We start from the raw sequence: 27,068 nt of genomic DNA, 5'->3' as shown, positions 1-27,068 counted from the left end.
CAGAATCAAAAGAGAAACATAAGTAAAGAAACTGATCTATTCTGAAGTGTAAAGGAAGAAAAATTAGAACATGTAAAGGAGGAAAAACTGTTTTCTGATCAAATGAACACCCTTTCTTATATTTTCATACCTAAGAGTTTCACGATGTTTGGGTTATCAAATTCCGCCATGAGGGCTGCTTCCCTCTGAAAGTCAGCTTGCATGTCTGCTGAGGCTTCTTCTTTGAGCATCTTCACTGCCACCATCGTGTAAGGTTCATAGGGAAGTAAGCCTGGAGCCCTGAGACACAAATGTGTTTAGAAAGAAACCAATGATTAGGAAGGTTTTGCAAACGCACATTTATACATACTGACCACTCACGCAGCCTTTCCCAGAGCCACAGAATCAAAGAAAGGTGCCAACAATAGTATCCAAGTAGTAAAAATCACTGGGATTATTTTTAACATAGATTAAGTTTGACATGTGCATTATTTATAAGTTACAGGAATTCTAAAGCGCACAGATCCAATGGGATTATCATCATGCTAACCCCTTCATGCCTGGCCAGAATTTAATTCCTTAAAAGCAGGGTCTATAATTTATTCATCTGTATATTCCCCATAGAGCCGAAAATCATGCCTTGCATATGTTTAGTTCTTGGTAAAAATATGTGCGCGATGTTTTTTCTTTTTTTAATTTAGTAACTCCATACAAGTGGCACCATAAGTGAGGGTAAGATTGTGTCCTATACAAGGGCGCTAGTCCAGAACGGCATTTGGTGATTAAGACCCAGCGCACATTCTTTGGGCCCTGTTGTGCTCTGTGGAGCTGCAACTAAGCAGAGAAGACATTTTCTTCTAATTCAAACAAAGTTGCTGTTCTGTCTAGTGTTAGCTCTAATACATGGTCCTTTCTTAAGGTCATTGTTTTCCCACATTTTCGGAGCACTGTTTTCCTTTTTCTGTTTTACCATTCGATGAGCATCTATTTCGCATCTACACATGTCAGGCTCCGAGTTCTTAAATCAAAGCACTATTCAAAGCAAACTTTAGATGAAGTGGAGCATGTTGCAATAGAAAATGGAAGAGGAGTAAATCTGAGAATTGTTTACTGAAAACAAAGCAAGAAATTATGATTAAAAATGTATGACTTGAAATTTTCACCAAAAAGGAAATATGATTGAACTACTACTAATGGCTCATAACTTGTTTCTGTTAAATGCATTAAAATATTTTTTCTCCATATATGCAAACCTACTTCCCAGAAAAGAGGGAAAATTATTAAGATTCAAAGTATAGTACACAATACAAAGCAGGTTAATGGTGTGAATTAATTAATTTGAAGTAACTATTACACGTGGTATTTGTACATCAAGGTAATGATCTGATATCTTTTCAGATACAACGTATTTTTTTCTTTATTTTTTTATTGTGCTTTAGGTGAAATTTTACAGAGCAAATTAGTTTCTCATTCAACAATTTACACTCAAATTGTTTTGCAACATTGGTTGCCATCCCTGTGATATGTCAACGTTCTTCCCTTCTACTCCCAATTTACCATGTCCATCTGTCCATTTTTCCTGCCTTCTCATCATTGCTTTTGAGCAGGTATTGCCCTTTTGGTCTCATGTACATGATTGAACTAAGAAGTACGTTCCTCACGTGTGTTATTGTTTGTTTTATAGACCTGTCTAATCTTTGGCTGAAGGGTGAACTTTGAGTGGCTTTCGTTCTGAGTTAAAAGGGCATCTGAGGGCCATGGTCTCAGGGGTCCTTCCAGTATCTTTCAGACCAGTATGTTTTTTTTTTTTTGGTGAATTTGAATTTTGTTCTACATTTTTCTCCTGTTCTGCCCCGGAACCCTCTTTTGGCATCCCTATCAGAGTGGTTGGTGGTGGTAGCTGGGCACCATCTTGTTCTGGGTTCAGGCTGGTGGAGGTTATGGTAGTAGTGGTCCATTAGTCCTGTGGACTAATATTTCCTTTATGTCTTTGGTTTTCTTCTCCTTTGTTCCGGATAGGATGGACCAGTAGATATATCTTAGATGGCCACTGGCGAGCTTTTAAGACCCCAGATGCTACTCACCAAAGCTGGATGTAGAACATTTTCTTTATGAACTTTGTTATACCAGTTGACCTAGATGTCCGCCAAGACCGTGGTCCCCAGCCCTCAGCCCCAGTAACTCAGTCTCTCAGGGTGTTTGGATGTGCCTAAGGAGCTTCTATGTCTTTGCCTTGGTCAGGTTGTGCTGACTTCCCCTGTATTGTGTGTTGTCTTTCCCTTCGCCAAAGTTAACACTTGTCTACTATGTAGTTAGTGATTTCCCCTCCCCATCTCTCCTCTCCCTTGTAACCATTAAAGATTATTTTTTTCTGTGCAGACACATTTCAAAGGAGTATTTTTTTTTTTTTTTACATAAATAACTTTACCTTGCTTGAAAAACCCTTCCAAACGCTCCCTCTCCAATATCTCTCACATATTCAATGTTATTCCTTGGGTACTCCAGGCTGAACAATTTGGGATTCAGAAGGAGTGGCATCCTCTGGTACATGGGGTTGGGATGAAGTCTGTCTAGCAAGAGCTCGGAAGGAAGAGTGGTGAGAGTTACAGCTGCTGATTCTCTGCAGGTAAGATCAATAGTGAGCTCAGGATCAGGTAAGAGCTTTGTACTCAGGTTTTAAGAGATTTGTCATTTAGGAGTAAATGAAATAAATTGTACTAAGGCCGTCAAAAGTCCTGCAGTTTTAGAGCAATAAAATATGTTCTTTGGTTTAGAGTCAAAGGCACATTTTCTCAGGAATTTTGTCACTGTCCACATTAGCAGTGGCAGTGGGGGTGATTAGGAAAGGGGGAGGGGAGGGATAGCTTTTTTTTTTCAAATTACTTTTAGATTTTCCCTGATGCGAAAGCTAACTTTACGGCATGTGACTCTATACAAAAGGTCACCAGCATTTTGAAAGGTCATGGGGTGGGGGCTTGATTTTAAAGCAGAGCAATGAATGCCATTAAGAGACTGGCAATGTTACATATATTCCTCCTCCCACCCCCAATTCCAACATTTGGCATGTAGGTTTAAAAATATTGCTACCTGAGACAAGCCTAGATTAGAACCGTACCTTTTCTTATTTTTCCATTGTTTTCGTCTTCGGCAGCAATAAAGAGTAGTTATGGTGAGAAGCACAAATATTGCGAAGCTGGACATGATGGAAATTATTACAGTCATGGAGTATGTGGGTGAGACAGAGAAGGAGGAAGAGGAGGAGGAGGGCAAATTTGGAATGTCCACACTTGGCTTTGAGGATGGCATTGGTGGGAATGCTGTAAGAAAACAATGATAATTCTTTTCACTCATTCGGAAACCTTCAGGAAATATTTTTTTCTATACAAGCAATCTGTAAACTAAATTTAATTTTTAAGGATGCGTGTTTATGTATCAGGTTCTCCCTGGCTATAGATCCTTAAAGTCTAATTGTAAGAATCCAGTGAGGCCCAATTGTAGGTCAGTCCAGCTCAAAGAATCATAGGGATTCATTAAAGATGAGACTCAGAGAGAAGAAGTATTTTTCCCAAGAAAAGTGCAAATCCTGGGCTAGCGTACTTTACACTGCACCATGTTGTTTATGACCTGACAATAGTCATAAAAATTACTAAATTATCAAACAAAATACATTATGTGATGGTACTGCAGGCTAGGGTTGACTAGAGCTGAACTTTTATACATATTTACTTTTGATTTACAAGCAGGATAAAAATAATGGAAGGGGATAAAGAAAGTATTAGAACACAAATGAACAGAAAAGTTAGTTTATCTAAAAACTAAGCTCCTGTCAAACACCTATTAAAATGGCCAATGCAATATAAAAACAAGCTAAAACCTGCATTACTGTTGGAAACCAAAAGAGACCATACTCATACTGTCTGTAGGGTACAAAGTCAATTGTATATCTATTAAAATAACCTTATTACAGCAAAACCTTTGAAATCCAGAGCCTGTGTAAGGCAGAAACTTTCAGAAAAGGCAATTCAAATATTTTCCACTAAAACGAGTGGTAGAAAAGTGCTAAGACCATACCCTGTCAAAGGTGGAAAACTTTCGAGACCTGGAAAAACAAGGCAGTCCTGCTGAGTTCCGGCTATCACAGGTTTCACTGCAATTATTATTTTTAAATTTATTTATTGTGCTTTAGGTGAAAGTTTACAAATCAAGTCAGTCTCTCATACAAAAAGCCATACACACCCTGCTGTACACTCCCAGCTTCTCTCCCCTTAATGGTCCAGCACATTCCTCCTCTCTACCCTGTATTCCCTGTGTCCATTCAACCAGCTCCTGTCCCGCTCTTCCTTCTCATCTCGCCACCAGCCAGGAGTTGCCCATATAGTCTCATGTGTCTACTTGAGCCACGAAGTTCACTTCTCACCAGCATCACTGTCTATCTTATAGTCCAGGCCAATCCCTGTATATAGAGTTGGTTTTGGAAATGGTTCCACTCTTGGGCTACCAAAGGGTCTGGGACCATGACCATTAGGGTCCCTCCAGTCTCAGTCAGACCATTAAGCCTGGTCTTTTCACAAGAATTTAAGATCTGCATCCCACTGATCTCCTGCTCCATCAGGGATTCTCTGTTGTGTTCCCTGTAGGGCAGTGATCAGTGGTAGCTGGGCATCATCTAGTTCTTTTGGTCTCAGGGTGATGGAGTCTCTGGTTTATGTGGCCTTTTCTGTCTCTTGGGCTCATATTTACCTTGTGTCTTTGGTGTTCTTCATTCTCCTTTGCTCCAAGTAGGTTGAGACCAACTGATGCATCTTAGATGGCCACTTGCTAGTGTTTAAGACCCCAAATGCCTCTTACCAAAGTGGAATGCAGAACGTTTTCTTAATACATTTTGTTATGTCAATTGATCTAGATGTCCCCTGAAACCATGGTCCCCAAACCCCCATCCCTGCTACTCTGGCCTTTGAAGCATTTGGTTCTATTCAGGAAACTTCTTTGCTTTTGGTTTAGTCCAGCTGTATTGACTATGCCTGTGTTATGTGTTGCCCTTCCCTTCACCTAAGAAAATTTTTGCCTACTGCTTTGATCTAGTTACAGTTTCACTGCAATTATATTTTAAATCCTCTTCATAGGTTGAGTAAAGATAAAAACAGCTATTGATTACTTTAATAACATAATTGACAATAATGTTTTAATAGCTATAAATTAACTTTGTACCTAATAAGGAAGAATAAACATTCTTTTCAAATATTTGTGGGTTACTGACAGAAATGATCTTATAAATCAGGCCATAATTCTCAACAAATTTAAAAAGCAGAAATTATCAGATGGACTTTTTGATGAAAATGTCATAACAGAAGTAACAATAGATTAAATAAAACTCAATAGGGCATTAAAAGAAAAAGGAAAAATATAATAACTTTGATCAAAGAATAAAAATTAACCATAGTTACAGATTAGAAAATAACTTCCTAATAGTGCATATGAGATTTGGCCAAAACTGTGGTCAATGATAAACTCATAGCTTTATCTATTTCTAAACATTTAATTCAAGACTTTGGAAAAGAAACAATAACTACAGAGAGCAGATGAAAATAAGTGTTAAAGTAACAGCCGTATACAAGTAGAAATTAATATGTTAGAATACACAACCAACGGATGACAGAATTCAAAAACAGGTCAATAGTTGTTCTTTATATTTTTAAAGCAGTCTAACCAGTGGAATTTTATTCTTTTTAAAAATAAGAAAGACACAAACATACAATATCAGAATGAGAAAAGAGTTCTGACAACAGATTCAAAGGTCAATAAAAAAGAGATAATATATAATTATGCACTTATATATTTAAAATCATAAGAAAAATATAGGAACATACTAATCACCAAATTTAAAGAATTAGAAAGCCCAAATATACTAATAAGCAGGAAATTAGTTTTAAAAGTCATTATAGAATTATGAATACATTCTTTCAATCTTAGAAGAGATAAAATTTCCATATTTTAAGATATATTCCAATAAAACAAAAAATCTTTCAGACTTTTTTAGGGTGCTGTTATAATACTAATATCACAACCTGACAAAATTAGAACAAAAGAAAACTGCATACACAGACTACAGAACACACATTTTTAAAATAATTCTAAATGAAATACTAGCAAATTGACTGTAATCTTATAGTAAGAGAATATTGAATAAGAAAATATATTAATATAACACATCACATCCAAAGTCAAAAGAAAAACTTTTATCTCAGTGGATGCCTAAAGCCTTTTGAAATAGGACTCTTGTAAGAGCAGAGATTACATTGGAGTGCCCATATCTGACTTCTTAGTCCAGGAGTAGACCCAAGGATTATGCCAGTTGCTAAGCAAATAGTTTTGAAGCCTGTGAAGGCTGACTTGGTCACCGCTGTGGCTCAAGTAGTCACCTGGAACCGGAAGAACATCAGCACAGCAGTAGAACATCCATGCAGGACCAATGACAGCATGTCTCAACAAGCATTAACAGAGAATCAGATTTCCAAATTCCCTCTGAGGCTGGTTGGAAAGCCGGTCTGACTCTCTTTGGACTAAGGTTTGGACTAGGTTTCTTAATCAATCCAAGGTGGGTGGGGAGGGGTGCTTAAATTAGAGAGCTGAGCTTCCTGCTAATAACAATGTAGGAGCAATTATATAAAGACAAGGAGAAGTGACTATTTTTGTATCTGGATTTTACAGAGCAGTTCATACTATATATGACATGTGAGTGAACATAATGCAATTTCTAAAACTAGTAGTCTAATCCCACTGATAAATATAAAGATGATTTTCCTAAGAATATTGGAAAATATAATGACATACTAAGAAAATAATCTGTTATGACTAAGTAGAATTTATTTTAAAATGCAAGAATTGACATGGTCCAAATAATAATTTTGTTCTCTGAATTTAAGTATTTATTCCTTTCAGGATAGCTTTGTTTTGTTATTTCTTGATTATTGCTTTGATCTATTTGCTTTTGTTTTCTCTAGAGCTACATCAATTATCTCTTTGGATATTCTCATTCTTTTTACCTTTTCTCTCATAATTTTGTCTCTCTTTTTCCTTTGAACTTCAAGGGTAGTTTTATTCACTCACTCATCCATACAGTAATGTATTCATTAAATTCTACTAATGGTTAGATATCAGGAATACTGTGGTAACGTGACAAGTCTGCATTTAAGTACTTATCTGAGAAACAAACTAGTAAACAGATAATTACAATAAAATATAAGAAGTGTTATAAGAGTGGTAAGAACAGGTTGCTCTGGGAACACCCAGGCACAGCATGATCTCCAGCTTTAGGCACACTGGATAGGTTTTCTAGAGTAAGTAAGTTTAAGTTAAACATAAAGGATGAGTAGCAATATCCAGATGAAGGTGTGATTACATTTTCAGAGAATACTGTCTTAATACATGGGTCCTGGGACATGTTCTCAGATAAAATGATCAGTTTACAATATTTGGAGTTCATTATCTTACCTGTACCAAAGATTTCATAAAACATTTTTTTGAAGACTAAGAAATCAGTTTATTTGCGCTACTGATATTTTTATTCAGAATGAGTGTAAAAGGCATAAATGTGATTTTTAAAAAAGTGTTGTTACTGTCTAATGTACAAGCCCTCAGTAGTAAGCATTCAATGAACATCTGAATGGATGAGTGAGTGAACAGTTAAAAACCCAATCAAAGTAAACTTTGGCGCTCATGTGACAATGAAATAAAACATTTCTTTTTCATTCCTTCAACTTGTGAATAACAATTTGACAGGCCTCAAGAATGATAGAATTTTAGGGTTTTCCATAATTGCTATTTTTTTAAATAACTGAGTGATTCAATTGGAAACAGTAATGTTCTTTTAATACTTTAAGTCTTAGTCCTTGAAATGAGCTGGTAAAATCAAGTCCTCTTTAATAGTCAAGGCACTTAGCCAAGTGCAAAGGAGATTAGGCCTGGAATATGTATCACAGGAAGTGAGTATGATTTAGGCCTTAGAACATTCAGCTCGGAGGAAGTTAACTGACATGAAAGAACTTTTCTAATTTCATTCTGAAGATTTCTACCTTCTGGTAGCTTAAAGCACCATCTGATACAAGTCAGTTTCTAGGACATTCTTTTCAAGCAATCTTCTCGAATTCTTTCCTAAAGGCTTTCATGGACCTTTTTAAAACCATTTGATTTGACACTATTAATTTTATTACTGGAAATTAGCTGTGTAAAGAAACTATCTTCCAAAATAAAGCTTTGTTGTCACAACTGAAGACCATGACTGGCTCAGTAAAGAAATAAATATTTGTTTTTAATCTATAAATAATTAGATGATTAAAAATCATGAATGCAAAAATCAAAAGATGACATTTTAAATTTGATTTATTTTATAGACATATCAGGGATAACATAGATGAATAAACTTGAGGTGGGAGATATTAACTGTAACATTGTTCACTACATATTGTGCCTTCCGTGGCCTAAGTAGAAGCTATAAGCTGAGACATCCAACAGTTTTCCCTCATGTTCTACCTAGGATGAGTGTGGTGGAAGGCCTGAGACGAGATGGTACATTCTGTTCTGGATATCATGAAGTATGAGTGTAAATACGCATGCATGAATCCAATTACATACACATAAGGTTCCAAGGGCACAAACAAAATTACTTACTTGTTAGGTTTCCTTTTATAAAATCTGAGGGGGAAAGGATAAAAATTTGTTTTAAGTGAGCATCCAGATATTGCATATATTTTGTGTGAGAGTGCTAAGAAATTCAAGTCCTCTTTCAGCTCTTTAATATACAACTGGAAAACATTCTTTGCATTCAAATGTGAAAGGATTGCGGTCTTTGAAATTAAACCAGCTGTTAGGGATAACAACACAGTTCCTTACCAGTGATATTCATTAAACAACATGCAGTGATTCTGTTTTGGGAAGTCAGCATTTTCAAACATGTGGCTTATTTTTACATGCTTAAAAATCTGCTTCACTGACTAAGAAAGAGAATTTATTCCTTTATTTCACTCCCATGACAAAATATGGGATGTCCTTAGCTATTTTATCGCACACTCCATAAAATGTTATAAGCTCTCGTAAGACCCCTGTGAAATAAGGTAAGATCTCAAGCAGCAGTCAAAAGGGCTCTGTAATTTATTTTAGAACAAAGGAAATAAAATCCTTGTGCTAACCAGTGCAATTAGGATAGCATTAGGATTCTGCTATTAGGTGTCTAAGAAGGCAGGATTTAAACAAAAAAAAATTAGAAATGTTAGCATTAGGAGCATTAAGCTTAAGTTTCTTCCAAATAGTAAATTCCTCTTAACCTTCAAAGTCTTGGGAAAACTCTCTGTTACCTAAATATGGCAGTCTGGTACAGGCCATGGGATCCCAGTGCATGCTGGGAAACTTGCTGCATTCTGGCATGGAAAGCAGATTCATCCCAGATCTGTAGAGTCCTCTGTGGGTCTTTTCTTCTATCGCCAGCCATTCTTTTGCACAGAAGAGCTCCTTTACTGCCATGCAGTACTCTCTAAAAATTTGTATGGAGAACAAATTGATGAATCATGGGATGTTAAAGCCAAATTTGTGGTGGAACCTACATTTTATATTTTCAAAACATCATCATAGTACATACTCTGTTGTTCCTTGTCACATGGGGTCGCTATGAGTTGAAAATCAACTTGAGGGCTCCTAACAACAATGACTGTAAAATCCAAAGTTGTTGTTAGTCTTAGTTGCCATTGAGTCAATTCTGATTCATTATAATCCTGTGTGTTACAGAGTAGAACTGATCCATAGGGTTTTCTTGGCTGTGACATTAATGAAGCAGATCACTAGGCTTTTTCTTCTGAGGTAGAAATCAAGTGTAAAAACTAAAAATAATGTTAAAAATAGAATTCCAAATAAAGTTTAAAAAACCAAGTATGGAGGATTCAGTAAAATTATGCTAAGTTAAATAGGCCTACTCTCAATAACTTAGTGAAAAACGCATGAAGACTATCAACAGAAAATTCGAACAAGAGACCTAAAATTGCCAAGCAAAGTTAAGATTTTTATTTTTCTCTTTGTGATTTTTTTTGGAACATTCTGTTTTTTATACAATGGACCCCTGTGGGTTTTGTTATTATAAAACCACAATGAATGTCACTCCCCAAAAAGTGGAAAACATATTTCTAACCCAATTATAATTCATCTCAAACAAGTGTCCATAATGTTGAGCTGATTCCAGGACATCAGGACTAGTTTAGCACCCGAGTATCACTGTCTAAGCATAATGACCATTTTAGTGACCACCACAAATTATATTAGTAGTGATAATGACAGCCTGACAGAATCTGTCTTCACATTCTTTTGCTGGTCATACCTTTTGTTTATTAGATACCTGTTTCTTTCCAGTTAAAGGATTGTCATTATTGAGCAATATCTCAAATAAACAATTTTGGAGAATCCAAAAAGGAACCCAAGAAATAGAAATCTAAGCTAAAGGAATAGCAGCTGACAGAGACACTATTTCTTCAAAAAACCACAAGGGCAGTTGAAAGAGAATCAGAATTTCCTAACCTCCAGTGTGACGAATTTTTCCGCCTCCTACCTATTTTCTTCGCCATCCTCTTCTCGGCAATAGTTTTAGTTTTTCTCTCCTCCTCCTTCCCTTTCTTATTCCCTCAATTCTAGAGTCCATTGAAAGATTTTTAGATGTCATTTCTGATCACAATACAATGTAGGTGAAGAAACAACAAATCACGTTGTTTTTTCAGTGACTCCAAACCCTCAAATTCTGCAGTAAGTTGAGGAATAGAACACTCCATTTTAATGATCTCAATGTAGTCCTTTTTTGCTAAACAGACAGTAACTTAAAATTATTTCAATATGTAAATAGTCCCTGGTTTTATGTCAATGGATATCAACATGTGCTATATTGGCATTTTTTTCTTTTGTGCTTTCTTCAAAAGAAAACTTAGGAAGAACAACATTTATTGTTTCTAATATATTCCATTGGTGTCTTTAATACACTCAACTCTATTTTGCAGATAAGGAAAATGAAATCTAGCCAAGATCATACTTTTAGAAAGCAGTGCCAGTATTTGAACTTTGTTCTATTTGGCTCAAAAGTCAGATTGATTGCTGTGTTTTCTACCATAAGAAGTAAATGAAAAAAAAAAAATTTTTTTTTAAGGCAAAGATAATTCTATTGAACAAGGATTTATGAATTTCAATATTTTTTTTTAAATGGGGGTTTTAAGGTAATATTTAACCACAACCTATTTCTCCAAAATCAATGAAGTAAGAATATCAGTTCTTAGATTAGAATATTCGATGGAATGTGTTATTGTTGTTGTTAGGTGCCATCAAGTCGATTCCGACTCATAGTGACCCTATGTACAACAAAATGAAACACTGCCCGGTCCTGCACTGTCCTCACAATCTTTGTTATGCTTAAGCCCACTGTTGCAACCACTGTGCAAATCCATTTCGTTGAACGTCTTCCACTTTTTCCCTGACCCTCTGCTTTACCAAGCATGATGTCCTCCAGGGACTGATCTTTTCTGATAATATGTCCAAAGTATGTGAGACATCCTTGCTTCCAAGGAGCATTCTGGTTGAACTTCTTCCAAGATAGATTTGTTGGTTCTTTTTGGCAATCCAAAGTATATTCAATATTCCTCTCCAACACCACAGTTCAAAGGCATCAATTCTTCTTCGGGTTTCCTTACTCATCATCCAGCTTTCACATGCATATGAGGCGACTGAAAGCACCATGGCTTGGGGTGAGCGCACATGAGTCTTCAAGGTGGTATCTTTGCTTTTCAACACTTTAAAGAGGTCTTTTGCAGCAGATAGGGCCAATGCAATGTGTCTTTTGTTTTCCTGAATGTGCTTCCATGGATATCGATTGCGAATCCAAGTAAAATGAAATCCTTGACAATTTTAATCTTTTCTCTGTTTATCATGAAGTTGCTTATTGGTCCAGTGGTGAGGATTTTTGTTTTCTTTATTTTGAGGTGTAATCTATACTGAACGCTGTGGTCTTTGATCCTCATCAGTAAGTGCTTCAAGTCTCCTCACTTTCAGCAAGCAAGGTTGTGTCATCTGCATAACGCAGGTTGTTAATGAGTCTTCTTCCAATCCTGATGCCCCGTTCTTCTTCATATAGTCCAGCTTCTCAGATTATTTGCTCAGCATACAGATTGAATAAGTATGGTGTAAGGATACAGCCCTGACGCACACCCTTCCTGACTTTAAACCATGCAGTATCCCCTTGACCTGTTTGAACGACTGCCTCGTGATCTATATACAAGTTCCTCATGAGCACAATTAAATGTTCTGGAATTCCCATTCTTTGCAATGTTACCCATAATTTGTTATGATCCATACAGTCGAATGCCTTAGCATAGTCAATAAAACACAGCTAAACATCTTTCTGATATTCTCTGCTTTCAACCAGGATCTATCTGACATCAGCAATGATACCCCTTGTTTCATGTCTTCTACTGAATCCGGCTTGAATTTCTGGCAGTTTCCTGCTGATATACTGCTGCAGCAGCTTTTGAATGACCTTTAGCAAAATTTCAGTTGTGTGTGACATTAATGATAGTGTTTGATAATTTCCTCATTCTGCTGGATCACTTTTCTTGGGAATAGGCATAAATATGGATCTCTTCCAGTCAATTGGCCAGGTGGCTGTCTTCCAAATTTCTTGGCATAGACGAGTGAGCACTTCCAGCACTGCATCCGTTTGTTGAAACATCTCAATTGGTATTCCATCAATTCCTGGAGCCTCGTTTTTCGCCAGTGCTTTCAGTGCAGGTTGGACTTCTTCCTTCCATATCATCAGTTCCTGATCATATGCTACCTCCTGAAATGGTTGAACATTGATCAATTCTTTTTGGTATAGTGACTTAGTGTATTCCTTCCTTCTTCTTTTGATGCTTCGTGTGTCATTTAATATTTTCCATGTAGACTCCTTCGGTATTGCAATTGGAGGCTTGAATCTTTTCTTCAGTTCTTTCAGCTTGAGAAATGCCAAGCATGTTCTTCCCTCTTGGTTTTCTATCTCCAGGTCTTTGCAAATGTCAGGATAATACTTTACTTTGTCTTCTCAAGCCATCCTTTGAAATCTTCTGTTCAGCTCTTTGACTTCATTGTTTCTTCCTTTCACTTTAGCTACTTGACCTTCAAGAGCAAGTTTCAGACTCTTCTGACATCCGTTTTGGTCATTTCTTTCTTTCATGTCTTTTTAATGACCTCTTGCTTTCTTCATGTATGATGTCCTTGATGTCATTCCACAATTCTCTAGTGTTCAGTCATTAGTGTTCAATGCATCAAATCTGTTCTTGAAATGGTCTCTAAATTCAGGTGGGATATACTCAAGGTCGTACTTTGGCTGTCATGGACTTGTTCTAATTTTCTTCAGTCTCAACTTGAACTTGGTTATGAGCAATTGATGGTCTGTTCTGCAGTTGGCCCCTGGCCTTGTTCTGACTGATGATATTGAGCTTTTCCATCATCTCTTTCCACAGATGTAGTTGATTTGATTCCTGTGTATTCCATCTAGAGGGGTCCACGTGTATACTTGCTGTTCATGTTGGTGGAAAAAAGTATTTGCAATGAAGAAGTCATTGGTCTTGCAAAATTCTATAATGTGATCTCTGACATCATTGCTGTCATCAAGGCTGTATTTTCCAACCACCAATCCGTCTTCATTTCCAGCTTTTGCATTCCAATCACCAGTAATTATCAATGCACCCTGATTGCATGTTCGATCAATTTCAGACTGCAGAAGTTGGTAAAATCTTCAATTTCTTCCTCTTTGGCGTTAGTGGTTGGGGCGTAAATTTGAAAAATAGTCATATTAACTGGTCTTTCTTGTATGCATATGGATATTATACTATCACTGACAGCATTGTACTTCAGGACAGATCTTGAAATGTTCTTTTTGAGAATGAATGCAATGCCATTCCTCTTCAAGTTGTCCTTCCCAGCAAAGTAGACCATATGATTGTCCAATTCAAAATGGCCAATACCATTCCATTTCAGCTCACTAATGCCTAGGATATCGATGTTTATGCATTCCATTTCATTTTTGAGGATTTCCAATTTTCCTAGATTCATACTTCGTACATTCCAGGTTTTGATTATTAATGAATGTTTGCCACTGTTTCTTCTCATTTTGAGTTGTGCCACATCAGCAAATGAAGGTCCCAAACACTTGACAAAATGCATGTCATTAAGGTCACCTCTGCTTTGAGGAAGCAGCTCTTCCCCAGTTGTACTTTAACTGCCTTCCAACCTGAGGGGCTCATCTTCCAGCACTATATCAGACAATGTTCTGCTGCTATTCATAAGAATTTCACTGGCTACTTCTTTTCAGAAGTAGACAGCCAGGTTCTTCTTCCTAGTCTGTCTTAATCTGAAAGCTCATCTGAAACCTGTTCACCATGGTAACCCTGCTGGTATTTGAATACTGGTGGCATAGCTTCCAGCATCACAGCAACACGCAAGCCCTCACAGTTTGACAAAATGACAGATGCATGGGGGTAGATGGAATGTACTTACTTTAAAATAATATTCTGAAATGCTAATCATAAGTTCATATTTATTGACAGATAATGCTGAAATCATTGAAATGTCTTTATTTTCTCTTGGCTTTTAATTTTGTCTTGCTAATGAGGTCCATATTAAGATTTCCTTTTTTATTTGGTAGAAAACAGGGATATTTATGACTATGACAATCAAGTGACTAATAACAAGAATACTGTATGTTTTATGATATTTTCTAGAAACTCAGAGCCCTTGTATTATAAAGGGTATCATCCGCAATTTAGATGGTAGGGATTTTGTCTAATCACAGTACCTCCTCTTTTGGACAAAAGCCAGCCTTTGCCTTTACTATTGCACGACACTTCCTTCTTTTGAAAACTCTGCCTGTTTGCAGACAGACATACAGAATTTGTCCATTTATTTATTTACCTGCAGATAGGCTTAGGAGTAGGTACTGCTCCAGGATTGCAGTCTTGGAAGATGTGGTTACACAGCAAAGCCTCAGCAGCTGGCCGGCAGAGTGGGCTCACTTCTTTCAGTTCATTCCAGCTGGTATGGACCAGTAGCTCTTGGGCCTCTTCAGGGTCAGTGTAGGAAGTGTTGAAGAAAACAAGAGCATCTTTGGCTAGGATGGCATTACACACCTCCCCTCTGTACTGGGCGCAGTAACCTTTGTTATCTTTCTGTGGTTTACTGAAAGAAGCAATGAACAACATTCCCAATCACATGCCATTTCTTGGCATTCACTCTGCTTTTTTTCTTTTCAGTTTCCACACCTGCATCACCGAAATAGGAGAAAACTCTACTAGTAAACTGGTAGAAATGTTACATTTGAATATTGTCTTCATTTCCAGCTGCAATTATATCATCTCTAGCTACCCCAGAGGGCTATTAAGAGAACCAAATATGATCATGGATGTGAAAAGTTTTGGAAACTATCAGGACTGAATAGATTTGGATATGTTTATTATTTACATTATAAGTGGAATGTGACTACTCTTAGCTAAGCCATCTTACACTCTTCTTGCAAATAAGCTGACATAGCAATAAGTACATCTAAACATATATTCATCATGTCATAACAAGTGACTGAGCATGATAATAATTACTCTGATCCAAAAAGCTCCCAGCTTTATATACAGCATGTTTATTTATGTGTTACAGTAGTTAAATACCTGAATTTTGCAGAACACTTACACCTTTGGGATGCCTTCCATACTCAGATTCATGCTCTCACACACCTTTCAAGCATTCCATTAAAGAATACAAAGAAAGACACACGGGGAGGATATGGCTCTCAGAGGAGCTGACACCTGAGCTTTTCTATGGTCTTATCACATGTCCTGGGGAAAGTCACCTGGTCACTGAGAGCCCCAATGCCCTAACCTATAAAGTGATAGAAGTAATTATTCTGAACTTAGAGTATTGCATGTTAATGCTGTAATTAAATGTGGGAAAAGATGATTAACTCTATAGTGCTAGCACAAAAATAAGATTAAAAGCTTATCTGCTACAACAACTGAAGAGGACAATAGGGACAGTAGAAAAAGATGCTGGCTTTCTCTTTTCTCATCTTCTAGTGCTTATCCATTTGTCCTTTTAATGGAATGCTGGAATTATAATAATAACTCATATCCTCATCATTGATATTTATTGAGCGCTTATTATGTGTAGGCACTGTGAGGATCTCAATATATTCTTATACCTTCCATCCAATCCATGTCATTAACAATGGTGGAAAACTCACATTAAGGTGTGTTCTCATTTAGATTTGTACAACTGTTGGAATTTAACATTTCATTATCTTTATGTAAAGGATTTTAAAGTAAGAGAATTAAACAGAAATTTGTGGAAACTTCAAGATGTTAAGAGGCCCCATTAGAATTTGAAAAAATGATATTTTAATTATAAATCATCATTGTCTAACCTTTACAGAAAATCCATTAGATACCACTAATTCTAGAAAAACAATTAACTTCCATGAAATGCAACTATAGTTTAAAATAATCTTTTGTAATATAGAATTTTCCTCTATTTCATACTAGCCTTTCACTGACTAGCCAACATCATTTTTACTGTATCACTTGTAGTTCGTTGAGGATTTTTAAAATGAAGGACTAGAATATGAAAAACAAGACTCCCATGAAAACCTGGGCAAGGTAAGGGTGAGAAAACACACATAGAAATAGCCTACAACCCAGCCTCTTAGGGAATCCACTTTATGATGACACTAGGAAAGTCAGAAGGAGCTCTGGTGATGCAACAGTTAAGCACTCGGCTGCTAACTGAAAGGTTGGTGGTTTGAACCCACCCAGTCACTCCATGGTAGAAAACCTGGGGATGTGTTTTAATAAAAATTACAGCCTAGAAAACCCCATGGGGTAGTTCTACTCTGTCACATGGGGTCACTGTGAGTCGAAAATCAACATGATGGCACCCAACGACGACGAAGAAAATTAGAAGTAAGAATGCTGTGTTTTAAGAAATTGAATAATAATAGTTGAGCCTAGTTTACAAGATAGTCCCACATATTAATAGAACTTCTCAGTAATTAGACAGGCTGGATAAGAGCTGGTATGACCTTTGTCACTTAGAAAAAAACTGCAACACTTAGGAGTTGAATATTTTACCCAATGTCTCTAAGATGGCAATTACTTAGCTAGGCTCTGCTGTCATGAGAGTCCTCATTTTCCATCAGTATTTTTTAATTTTAAAAATATATATGATTTTTCCTGTAATTATGCAAGCAAAAAATGAAAACTATGAAAATGTAAACAAAAGAGAAAATGAACAAAAACAGCCTCAGAGACAGCGATATTAATCATCAACTAACAATCAATCCTTCTTTCTAGATTCATCCTGCTTCTCCTAATAAAACCCCTAGAAAAATCTTTGGAACAACTTCAGTGCTGCTTAAGAGTGTTGAATTTTCATTTATTTCTGAGTGCTAGCTATATAAATATAAAATAAAAATCTGAAAGTTTAGCAGAATAATGTTTGAATAGAAATGAAACTAATTTTTAACTTAAAATAATTTAATTTTGTTTTTTCCACCTACTAGCCTTAAGACCACTAAGCCTGTGAAAACCTTTTCCATGCTGGGAAAAGCCACACAAACACGAAATGTTTTATAATAATTTTTAAAAATACTAACTAACTAACAACAATAATGGTTATTACTAGTTTTCAATGTCTCCATGTTGCTCATGGCAGCATTAAGGAGTTGGCTTTGGTGGCATATCTGTACTTGAATTTTAGCTCTACAAGGTGAGGGATATACAGGGAGAAAAAAACAAAACAAAAATTAAAACCAGACTGCTTGGTCACAGTTTCAGTGCTTAAATGACTTCCTTTTTCTTTTTCTCTCCTCTTTTGCAGAGACTTGTAAACCTCAATTTTTACTCTGTGATCAAATTTTAGAGGTGAGGCAGGGAAGCAGATGGCCATTTTGTTTTTCAACCTCCTAAACCTATCACTTAAAGAAAAAAAAAAAAGGAATTCACAGCAAGAACTGGGGAACGAGATGCATGCAAAGAATTTCCAGAATTCTTTGCTGTCTTCTGCTGTCTTTTGAAAGTGATGAGACCCATCCATGTCTAGCTAAAGTTGTGCTTCTCTGTGTGCAGTTCCTGGAATGGCCAATGTAGTAACACTCGAAGCGGCTGGTCGTGTTGCTCGTTCCAACAGTGGGGCAAAGGTCATAGGGATCTGCTCACAGCTTGCTGGTTAGTTTGGAATGATCTGCCGAACTATCTTCTAAAAATGTTAGCTAATATCAGAGATGGAGCCAGTCTGTCCCTCCCCTCCCAACAAACTAAGCCTGGCTGATCTGCCTTTTTGTAAAGTTTATCTTTGTAGAGGCAACAATGAATACTTGATTCCCCAGTCCCCCTTTTAACTTCTTTTATAACAGATAATTCTCCTTGGTAAAAGAGAACATTGAAAGGATTTCAATAGACCTTTTATTCTTTTTACACTACACCGTTTACTCTTTCCCCCTCCACTTTAAAATGTATCAGTCACGTTCAGTATTTTTAAATATTATCTTCCAGTCTCTATGAGGGAGATGCCTACTCCCTTTGAACACATAATACTTTATCCAAAGGCATGTCCAGATGACCAGCTGTGGCGTGTTGTGTTATGACACATCACTTCTCCAGTGGAAACTCCACATGTTCCTTTCTTTCTCTCCCTCCAGGTGGCACATCTGACAGCCTCTACCTCTCATCTAGAACAGACATCTTCCCTTATACAGCCACTGCCTAGTCCCTAGGGGATGCAAATGGTTAAGTGGTTGGCAACTACATAGAGTAGGTAGTTAAAAAATGTCAGGTATACAAGGAGGGCAGGTGAGCTGAACAGTGTGTGAATGAAAGGTGGATCTCTTCTGTTGGTGGTCTGTATTTTAATTAACGTCTACTGCATTTAGCCATACATCACCTCAGTGATGTTCTGCTTCACTGTGGAGTCCTTAAGGGTCAAGACTCTGTCTCTTAGAACTGGGACAGCCACATAATACTAAAAAGTCTCAATAACTATTCATTGAGCAAATGAATGTATCAAAGCAATATGAACTGTGACAAGATTGAAAATAAACCAAATTTTCCTGTGCAATGAATTATTTCACTCCGAAGAGTTAGACTCAATCAACGGCTGGGTTCTTAAACCTCCAGTTACTATGCTAGCTGAATAAGGCACTTAAAAAAAAAAAAAAAAAACCCGTTGCTGTTGAGTCGATTCCAACTCATAGTGACCCTATAGGACAGAGTAGAACTACCCCATAGAGTTTCCAAAGAGCACCTGGTGGATTCGAACTGCCGACATTTTTGGTTAGCAGTCACAGCACTTAACCACTATGCACCAAGGTTCCCAAGGCACTTAGTGTAGTAGTTATGAATCTGGGTTCTTGAGTTCTTCTGCCTGAACTCTGATTAAAGCTGTGTGGTTTGTTACGCAGCCCTGGCCCCCCTTGGTGCATCACGCTCCTTGTATGCAAAATGGGGATAATGACAGTTCCAGCACTAATCCCCGGTGGAAATATTAAAATAAGAAAAGTGGTACTCATAAACAAACCATAAAACTTAGTTGCTTTTATCATTACTCGTACTGTTGATTAATCATTCGCAACTCAGTTTCTTCATCTATAAAATTAGAGAAAAATAGTTATCATACTTCCTAGAGTTTTTATGAAAGTCAATTTTAATAATGTACTGCAAATAAAACACTAAATTGAAAAATGTTATATTACAAGGTGATGCTATCTTATATACAGGATATGGCTATGAGAGAGTGTCTGGTGGTCAGTGCTGAGTTCCAGTTTCAACTCTGTCATTTACTAGCTGTATAAGTCACTTGTACTCTCTAGTTCAAAGAAACTCTTCTTTTAGTTTCTTTTCTGTAAATAAGGATAATAATAATAATACCTATTTTAGATTTTTTTTCAAAGGATAAATTTAATTAAGGCATGTAAATCTCCTAGCACAGTGCCTGATACATAATAAGTGTTCAATAGGTGTTATCTATCTTGATGTTCGCTGTCCTCATCATCTTGCAAGAGTATTCAAAGGATTAAAAATTAGTTTCTAAAATACTACAGAGCTCAACAATTAGTAGACACTTAATAAGTAGCATGTTAAACAAAAAACAGAACAAAGCATTGGTATAATAACATCTTACCTCCACTCTATTAACAGGAAAGGAAGTTCCCACAGAGAATGAAATTAAAGGGGAAAAGAAAAGAGAGTTAGTACATTTTCATCTTATGGGTTGGAGGAGATAGTTTTGATTTAATACTTCGAATCTCTAAGTTTTTGAAAAATTCCCTGCTTTTGATTAGGAGGCTAGATGCTGCATTAATGGGCAGATTTTGAGAAGGAGATAAAGAAAATGCTGAGTCTGTTCAGAAACTGGGTATTTCTTTACATGGATATCATTTTCAAACTGAGTCAAGCATGGGCGTCATCGGCCCAGGCAGCATTACCAAGTAGAATTTCCCTCTGTTATCCACCAAGGTCCTGTGCTCTGAAGAACCCCATGCTCGTTAATGCTCTGCTGGGGTTGCCATGAGTCAGAATCGACTCAACGACAGCAGGTTTGTTGTTTTGTTCACCATCCTGGAGTCCCTGGATGGTGCAAATGGTTAACATGACAGTTTGGATGTATGAGACCACCCAGACGTGCCTCAGAAGAAAGGCTTGGGGATCTACTTCCAAAAAATCAATCATTGCAAACCCCATGGAGCACAGTTCTACTGACACCCAGGGGATTGCCATTAGTTGGCGTTGAATCGATGGCAACTGGTTTGTCACCATATTGAAAATCATAATAATCATTAAACAAAGGGATCCACATTTTCATTTTCCCCTGGGCTTCTTGAATTATGTAGAAGGGTATGCCCACAGAGGCTCAGGATGCTCAGTGGACTGTGCCTGTCCTGTGGCGAGTCGTGTGGCTCCCAGCATGAATGGCCACACTCAGATCTCCCGAGGCATATGAGACCTTGGAAGGGTATGACGTGACTAGCAGTTCTGAATTACATCTCCTTTTTTAGTATGGGAAGTTTAAAACTTCACACTCTTTTTTTAAAAAAAATTTTATTGTGCTTTAAGTGAAAGCTTACAAATCAAGTCAGTCTCTCATACAAAAACTTCTATACACCTTCCTATATACTCCTGGAAACCCTGGTAGCATAGTGGTTAAGTGCTATGGCTGCTAACCAGAAGGTCAGCAGTTTGAATCCGCCAGGCACTCCTTGGAAAGTCTATGGGGCAGTTCTACTCTGTCCGATAGGGTCGCTATGAGTCAGAATCGACTCGATGGCACTGGGTTTGGTTTGGTTTTATATACTCCTAATTGCTCTCACCCTAATGAGACAGCATACTCTTTCCCTCCACGCTCTCTTTTTGTGACCATTCCCCCAGCTTCTAATCCCCTCTGCCCTCTCATCTCCCCTCCAGATAGGAGATGCCAACATAGTCTCATGTGTTTACTTGATCCAAGAAGCTCATTCTTCGCAAGTATTATTTTCTATCCCATAGTCCAGTCCAATCCCTGTCTGAAGAGTTGGCTTTGGGAATGGTTCCTGTCTTGGGCTAACAGCAGGTCTGGGGATCTTGACTACCAGGGGTCCTTCTAGTCTCTGTCAGACCATTAAATCTGGTCTTTTTATGAGAATTTGGGGTCTGCATCCCACTCCTCTCCTGCTCCCTCAGAGGTTCTCTGTTGAAAACGTCACACTCTTCTACCACATTCTTTGTGAGTTACTTCCTCCCTGCCATCTTATTCCCATTATAAAAGTGAAAGGTAAGGTATATGTTTTGTCTGAAACTAATTTGCCATTTTAGAATTTCCCGTCATGCTGATGTCTAGCTCCTTTTGAAGACTATAGATCCATTCAGGTGTTTTCTTTTGGCAATTTTAAGGATTTTTAAGTGAATTTCTTCGAAAAAGAGTTAATCTTGAAATGCAGTGATTCTGTATTTCTTATCATTCTTTTTTTTAAAAAAAAAATTTTAAGTAAGCTTTATGTTTACAGCAGTTTTAGGTTTACCAAAAAAAGAAAAAAAATTGTACAGAAAATACAGAGTTGACATCCTCCAGCTTCCCTTGCACACACTTCTCCAATCAACTAACACCTTGCTTTTGTGTGGTGTTATTTGTTACCGTGGAGGAACGAATAGTGATACATTGTTATTAACTCAAGTCCAAGGTCCACACTGGGGTTCATCTTGTTGCACAGCCTTATGAGCTCCCACAAATGCTAGTTATTCCTTTTTAACTTTACACGGTTTGTTGACTGCAAGGGGTTTGTAACCTTGAGTGTGTAACTTTTTAAAATCTTTGTGGACTGTTTGTGGACTGTAAGGAGGCTTAGAAACCAAACTCCTCACTTCCATAAGGAATGGAAATTTATCAGGTTTTGGCAGGAAGGAAGAAGCAGTAATATCTGCTATTTACTTATTTACATATTCACACTTAGGTGCCATTTCCAGAAATCTTTTTCAAAATTTTGTGTTTCTTATGATAAATTCATTTGGAAGCGATATATCACTTTTTGTTTTAAGACTTTATAAATTAGTTATCTTGATAAATAACATGGAATGGGCATCAAAAGAGGGACCCATTTGTTTTACTTCATTTTATGAAAATACGAATACCTCACTAAACAGAAATGGATTCCGAGAATGCTAATTTGCTTAACGAAAACTTACACCCATACGTACACACATATATGCGTAGGTCAGGGGCACCTGTAAAGGAAAACAGCAAGGAGGAGGCAAAAATAATCAAAAGGCAATAAGAAAATCCATAATTTTTTAAGGGAATACATTCTGTTCTACTGAATATTTTTAGTGGAAACACAAAAGTATAAAGTAATTGTTGTTTTGGCAAATTGTCTAAAGAGCCCTGTAAATGTTCAAAATTAGGAAAAGACACCCACAAATACCCATAACAATCCTATCATCTAAAATATCACTAAGTAATTTTTAGCAATACAAACATAGGTCAGAAATAGCCATATTGTTTAGAAAAGGTTTCATTTTTCATTCTGAACCTTAAACTTTAGGTGTCTGAGTCATTAGGCTAACTAAAATTAGATACACTGGGCTTAGGCAAACTGGTCTTAGATGAACTGATTTTGGGTCAGCTAGTCTATGATAAATGTACTGTATTCAGCCCAGGGAAAGGCTGGTATTTTTGTTCCAACCACTTGCAGGATGGACCTTATATTTATTTTACTTTTTCACCAGTACTTGGCATGCCCTCAATAGCTAAGGAAAATGATTGTAGGAAAGGTAAAAACACACACACATCTTGATGTTTTTCATTGGAAAGTCCAGAAGGGCACAATCACCTCATCCTTTGCTCTGGTAAGTAGGCCCTGTAACCAGCTTTGGTTCTCAGCCTTCAAATAAAGGTGGGAGGTTATCTCAGTACAACTAAGAAGAACAGAAATGAGTTATTTGCCTAGATCTCCTCATCCTTGAACAATATATGTGTATATATAGATTACAAAATGTCTCATAGAGCTTTTTTCTATTGTTTAAGAATTAGAAAGGAAACCCTGGTGGCGTGGTGGTTAAGTGCTACGGCTGCTAACCAAAAGGCTGGCAGTTCGAATCCTCCAGGCGCTCCTTGGAAACTCTGCAGGGAAGTTCTATTCTGTCCTATCGGGTTGCTATGAGTTAGAATCGACTTGGTGGCAGTGGTTTTTTTTTTTTTTTTTTTAAAGAATTAGAAAAGAGACCCAGTGCTGAGGAAAGGGGATTTTTAATAACATAGTATTCTAAAGAGAATCACAAACACTTGAGTTCGAGATTATTACAAAGTGATTTTCAACTGACCCTATTACTCCCAATTATCAACCCAGCTTGAATTATACCCTCTTTCCCTCACCCCTACCCCAAACCTGGCTCCAGTGTGTATAAGCAGAAGATTACAGAGAAAAAATAGAAGTCCTAAATTGTTGGCTAGTTGTGGGAGGAGTACTTTGGCTTTTCCAAGGGAAAAAAGGAGAGCATTTTCCATGCTCATCCCAGCCAAAAGAGGGTGTTGGCAACAAGAAGGGAGAGCAGCATTTCAAGTACGTTACTGTCCAGTCATACATGTGGCTGTGCCAGGTGTCTGATATTCTTCTCACTGTGTTTATCTGAGCAGGTAGGGGCAGGGAGGGGAGATAACTGGAGAGAGACAGCAGGGCAGAGAGAGAGGACCTGGCATTGGAGCTCCCCACCATTTGGAGCAGCAGGACCTATGGGTTTCCCATGAGTCAACTGGACACTGTGGAAGGTAGCCACGTTACCAAGAGGACTGGTCACCAAGCAAAAACACCCCAATAGTAAGATACCCCAACAAGGACTGAGATGTAGTTTTGGAGTGATGAGAGATGAAACCAGTACAGGTTCTCTTATATCAGGAAAATGTGCCATGTAGAAGCCTCTGAAGGACTTGCCAGAGAACTCATATGTCCTGTGAGAGAGCCAGGATTTAGATGCCTGAACACAGAGGCCTTAATAATAAATCAGTGTTAAAAGCCTGGACTCTGGAGCCTGCTGGGCTTAAATACTGGCTCTGCCATTACTTAGCTGTGTGAGCTTGGGCACCTCTGTGTGGTTTAGCTCCTTCATCTGTAAAACAGGGATAATAAAAGTGCCCACCTCAGTGGGTTGATGAGGATTAAATGAATTCATACACATGAAGCACTAGCAATGAGAATGAACTTTGTAATAACCAAAAGAACCAAACCTACTGCCTTTGAGTCGAGAACTTTGTAATAGCACATTGTTATTAGTCAGAGTCGCAACAACACATCAACAGAGAAAAGACTAAGATAGCTCCTATTAAGGAAAAGACGTTTGCCACCTTCCCTGTAAATCCTCCTTCCCTTCAACATCCCAGAGAAACTAGAGAAGAGGAGGAGGAGAAGGTAGGTACATAACAGCAGCAGACCAAGTTGTCTCTATTCTCCAAGTATCTGGTGAGTCCTGGCATGTCCTGTACTAATTTAAGGTGGTTGTGTTATTAGTTGCCATCCATTCCGACTCACGGCAACCCGAAGTGTGCAGAGTAGAACTGCTCTCTCCAAGTGTCTGGAACTGGTTGGCAGTGCGTAGAGTGAAGCAGACGTGATTTAAATTAGATAAGAGACTAAAGTTTTAAACTAGATTACATTGTGGTTTTTAATCTCTAAACATTGAAATTATGGAATCTGCTTAAGAATTTGTAAACGAGACAAGGAGATTCAAAAAGCATAATCCCCTAAATACCCAGTGAGTGAAGAAAAATACGACCATTTTTTTTCCTTTGTGCACATCAAGTTTAGACTGTTCAGTACATTGGTTACATATGCAATCTCAGATCTGTTACGTCTCTGGTCCTATTTAATTTAATTTGTGAGTCATTCAAAGTTACTCTGCAACCCACAATGGACTCTTTCTTTTAAACCTTTGATACAGACTAGGGCTTTTGCCAATAATGAGCTCCAAAAATTTTCCCCCTCCTCATATGGGTCACTGGGCCGAGAGATAGAGGTTCACCTCCTTCTAGCAATTACAAAGGCTGGATTTCTTTGTGATAATTTCCTGACTATGTTCCAAAATGAAAACCAACAAGACCTCATGGTGACTATGCAGGAAATGTCAAGAGGTGCCCAAGATTTGCAACATGGCAGATTTGAAGAAGGAGATCAAGAAAATGCTGAGTCTCTCCAGAAACTGGATTCTTTACACAGATATCATTTTTCATGGTGAGTCAAGCATGGGCATCATCAGCCCAGACAGAATTGCCCACTGTTAGCCACCAAGGTCCCACACTGGAAAAAGCCCCATACTTACTAATGCTGTGCTAGGGTTGCTATGAGTTGGAATTGACTCAATGTTTCTGGACAATAGTAAAATCGATATTGTAGACTTGAAAGCTATTTCTATTCTGGAAAAGAAAATCTAGTAGATTCCCTCTCATTTGTTGAGATAAGCAGCTTGGGCTGTAGGATTGCCATTTTGATCATCTAAGAGATATTGCCAATGCTGCCCACAAATTAATTATAAATTTAAGGTAGAATTTAAATTTCAGTGGCTATGAACTGGAGGAAAGGCCCACAGAGATCCTTTGCCTTCTCAAAAATCCTGAACTGGGATACATGTTCATTTTAGATACCAATTAAAATGACCAAAGAATATGAAATAGGATGAACAAAATTCTACATCACTGCTGAACACTAGGGAAAAGGGTACCTACCTTCCCCAAACTTCATGGTAATTCTGCCACTGTGCAGACAGAACAGATGGAAGGGAGATTTTGGAAATTCTTCCAGAGAAAATGGAGAAGAATAATTTGGAGAAGTAAAGGCAGGTTGTAATAGCAATTGAGCAGAACACCTATTGAAATTTGAAGGGACCAAGGATGAACATATAACAGAATCTTCAATTTAAGATGTAAAAGGGGGATTCAGTAGCGTGAAGATGAACCAATGCCAAAGAGAATCCAGCCACAGTACTTGAGAAGAGAAAATAAGCTTAAATGGACGTCTCTTTCAAGCACGAGGAAGCAAAGAAAAGTGGAGTTAAGGATGCGTGGTAATCCCCAGAATGTTAAGTGCATCAGGGGATCCCTAATTCACTGGCCTTCCATGAGCTTCTTACAGAAATTTCTCCAGTTAAACATTCTTTTTTTCAAGGAGATGGGGAAGAAGGGATCTAAGAATCTTACAGTTATAAACAAGTGCTTTTCTCTCAAAATTGTTTTTTTTTTTTTCTTTATTCTGAAAATTTCCAGCAGTCACCAATATTTGTGGTACCCTCGGAATTATCTGGAAAAGTCAGTAAAGCATTGACTGTCTTCTGAAACATATAGCTACTCTGATAGAAAAAACTGCCTGGTTGTGCAAGGAACATTTGCCTTTTATGCCTAACTGCAGAACAGCTGGAAGCAATTTAGTGTGGCTACTGGCTGTTACTCATTTATTCTTTTCCTTTTTATCAAAAAAAAAAAAAAAAGTAAGAAGAAAAACAAAAAACCTTTCATCAGTTTAAAACCAGATAAAACCACCATGC

The 27,068-nt window shown here is 37.5% G+C and overlaps 1 protein-coding gene across 2 annotated transcripts in view; it reads right to left on the bottom strand.

Annotated features, from left to right (window-relative positions):
* Positions 1-27,068, bottom strand: part of MUSK (muscle associated receptor tyrosine kinase) — a 107,500-nt gene that overhangs the window by 5,335 nt on the left and 75,097 nt on the right. For both annotated transcript variants that reach the window (XM_049896881.1, XM_049896880.1), the window contains 6 exons: positions 20,194-20,200; positions 14,947-15,210; positions 9,330-9,505; positions 3,095-3,296; positions 2,408-2,599; positions 131-279 (listed from right to left, as the gene is read on the bottom strand). In XM_049896881.1, the coding sequence (XP_049752838.1) occupies positions 131-279; positions 2,408-2,599; positions 3,095-3,296; positions 9,330-9,505; positions 14,947-15,210; positions 20,194-20,200 (990 nt within the window). The remainder of the gene's footprint in view (positions 1-130; positions 280-2,407; positions 2,600-3,094; positions 3,297-9,329; positions 9,506-14,946; positions 15,211-20,193; positions 20,201-27,068) is intronic.

The sequence above is a fragment of the Elephas maximus genome, chromosome 9 (genome assembly GCF_024166365.1).
Source record: "Elephas maximus indicus isolate mEleMax1 chromosome 9, mEleMax1 primary haplotype, whole genome shotgun sequence".
Lineage (NCBI taxonomy): Eukaryota > Metazoa > Chordata > Mammalia > Proboscidea > Elephantidae > Elephas > Elephas maximus.
Note: the sequence above shows the minus strand (reverse complement) of the source record. Positions and strands in the feature narration are given on the sequence as shown.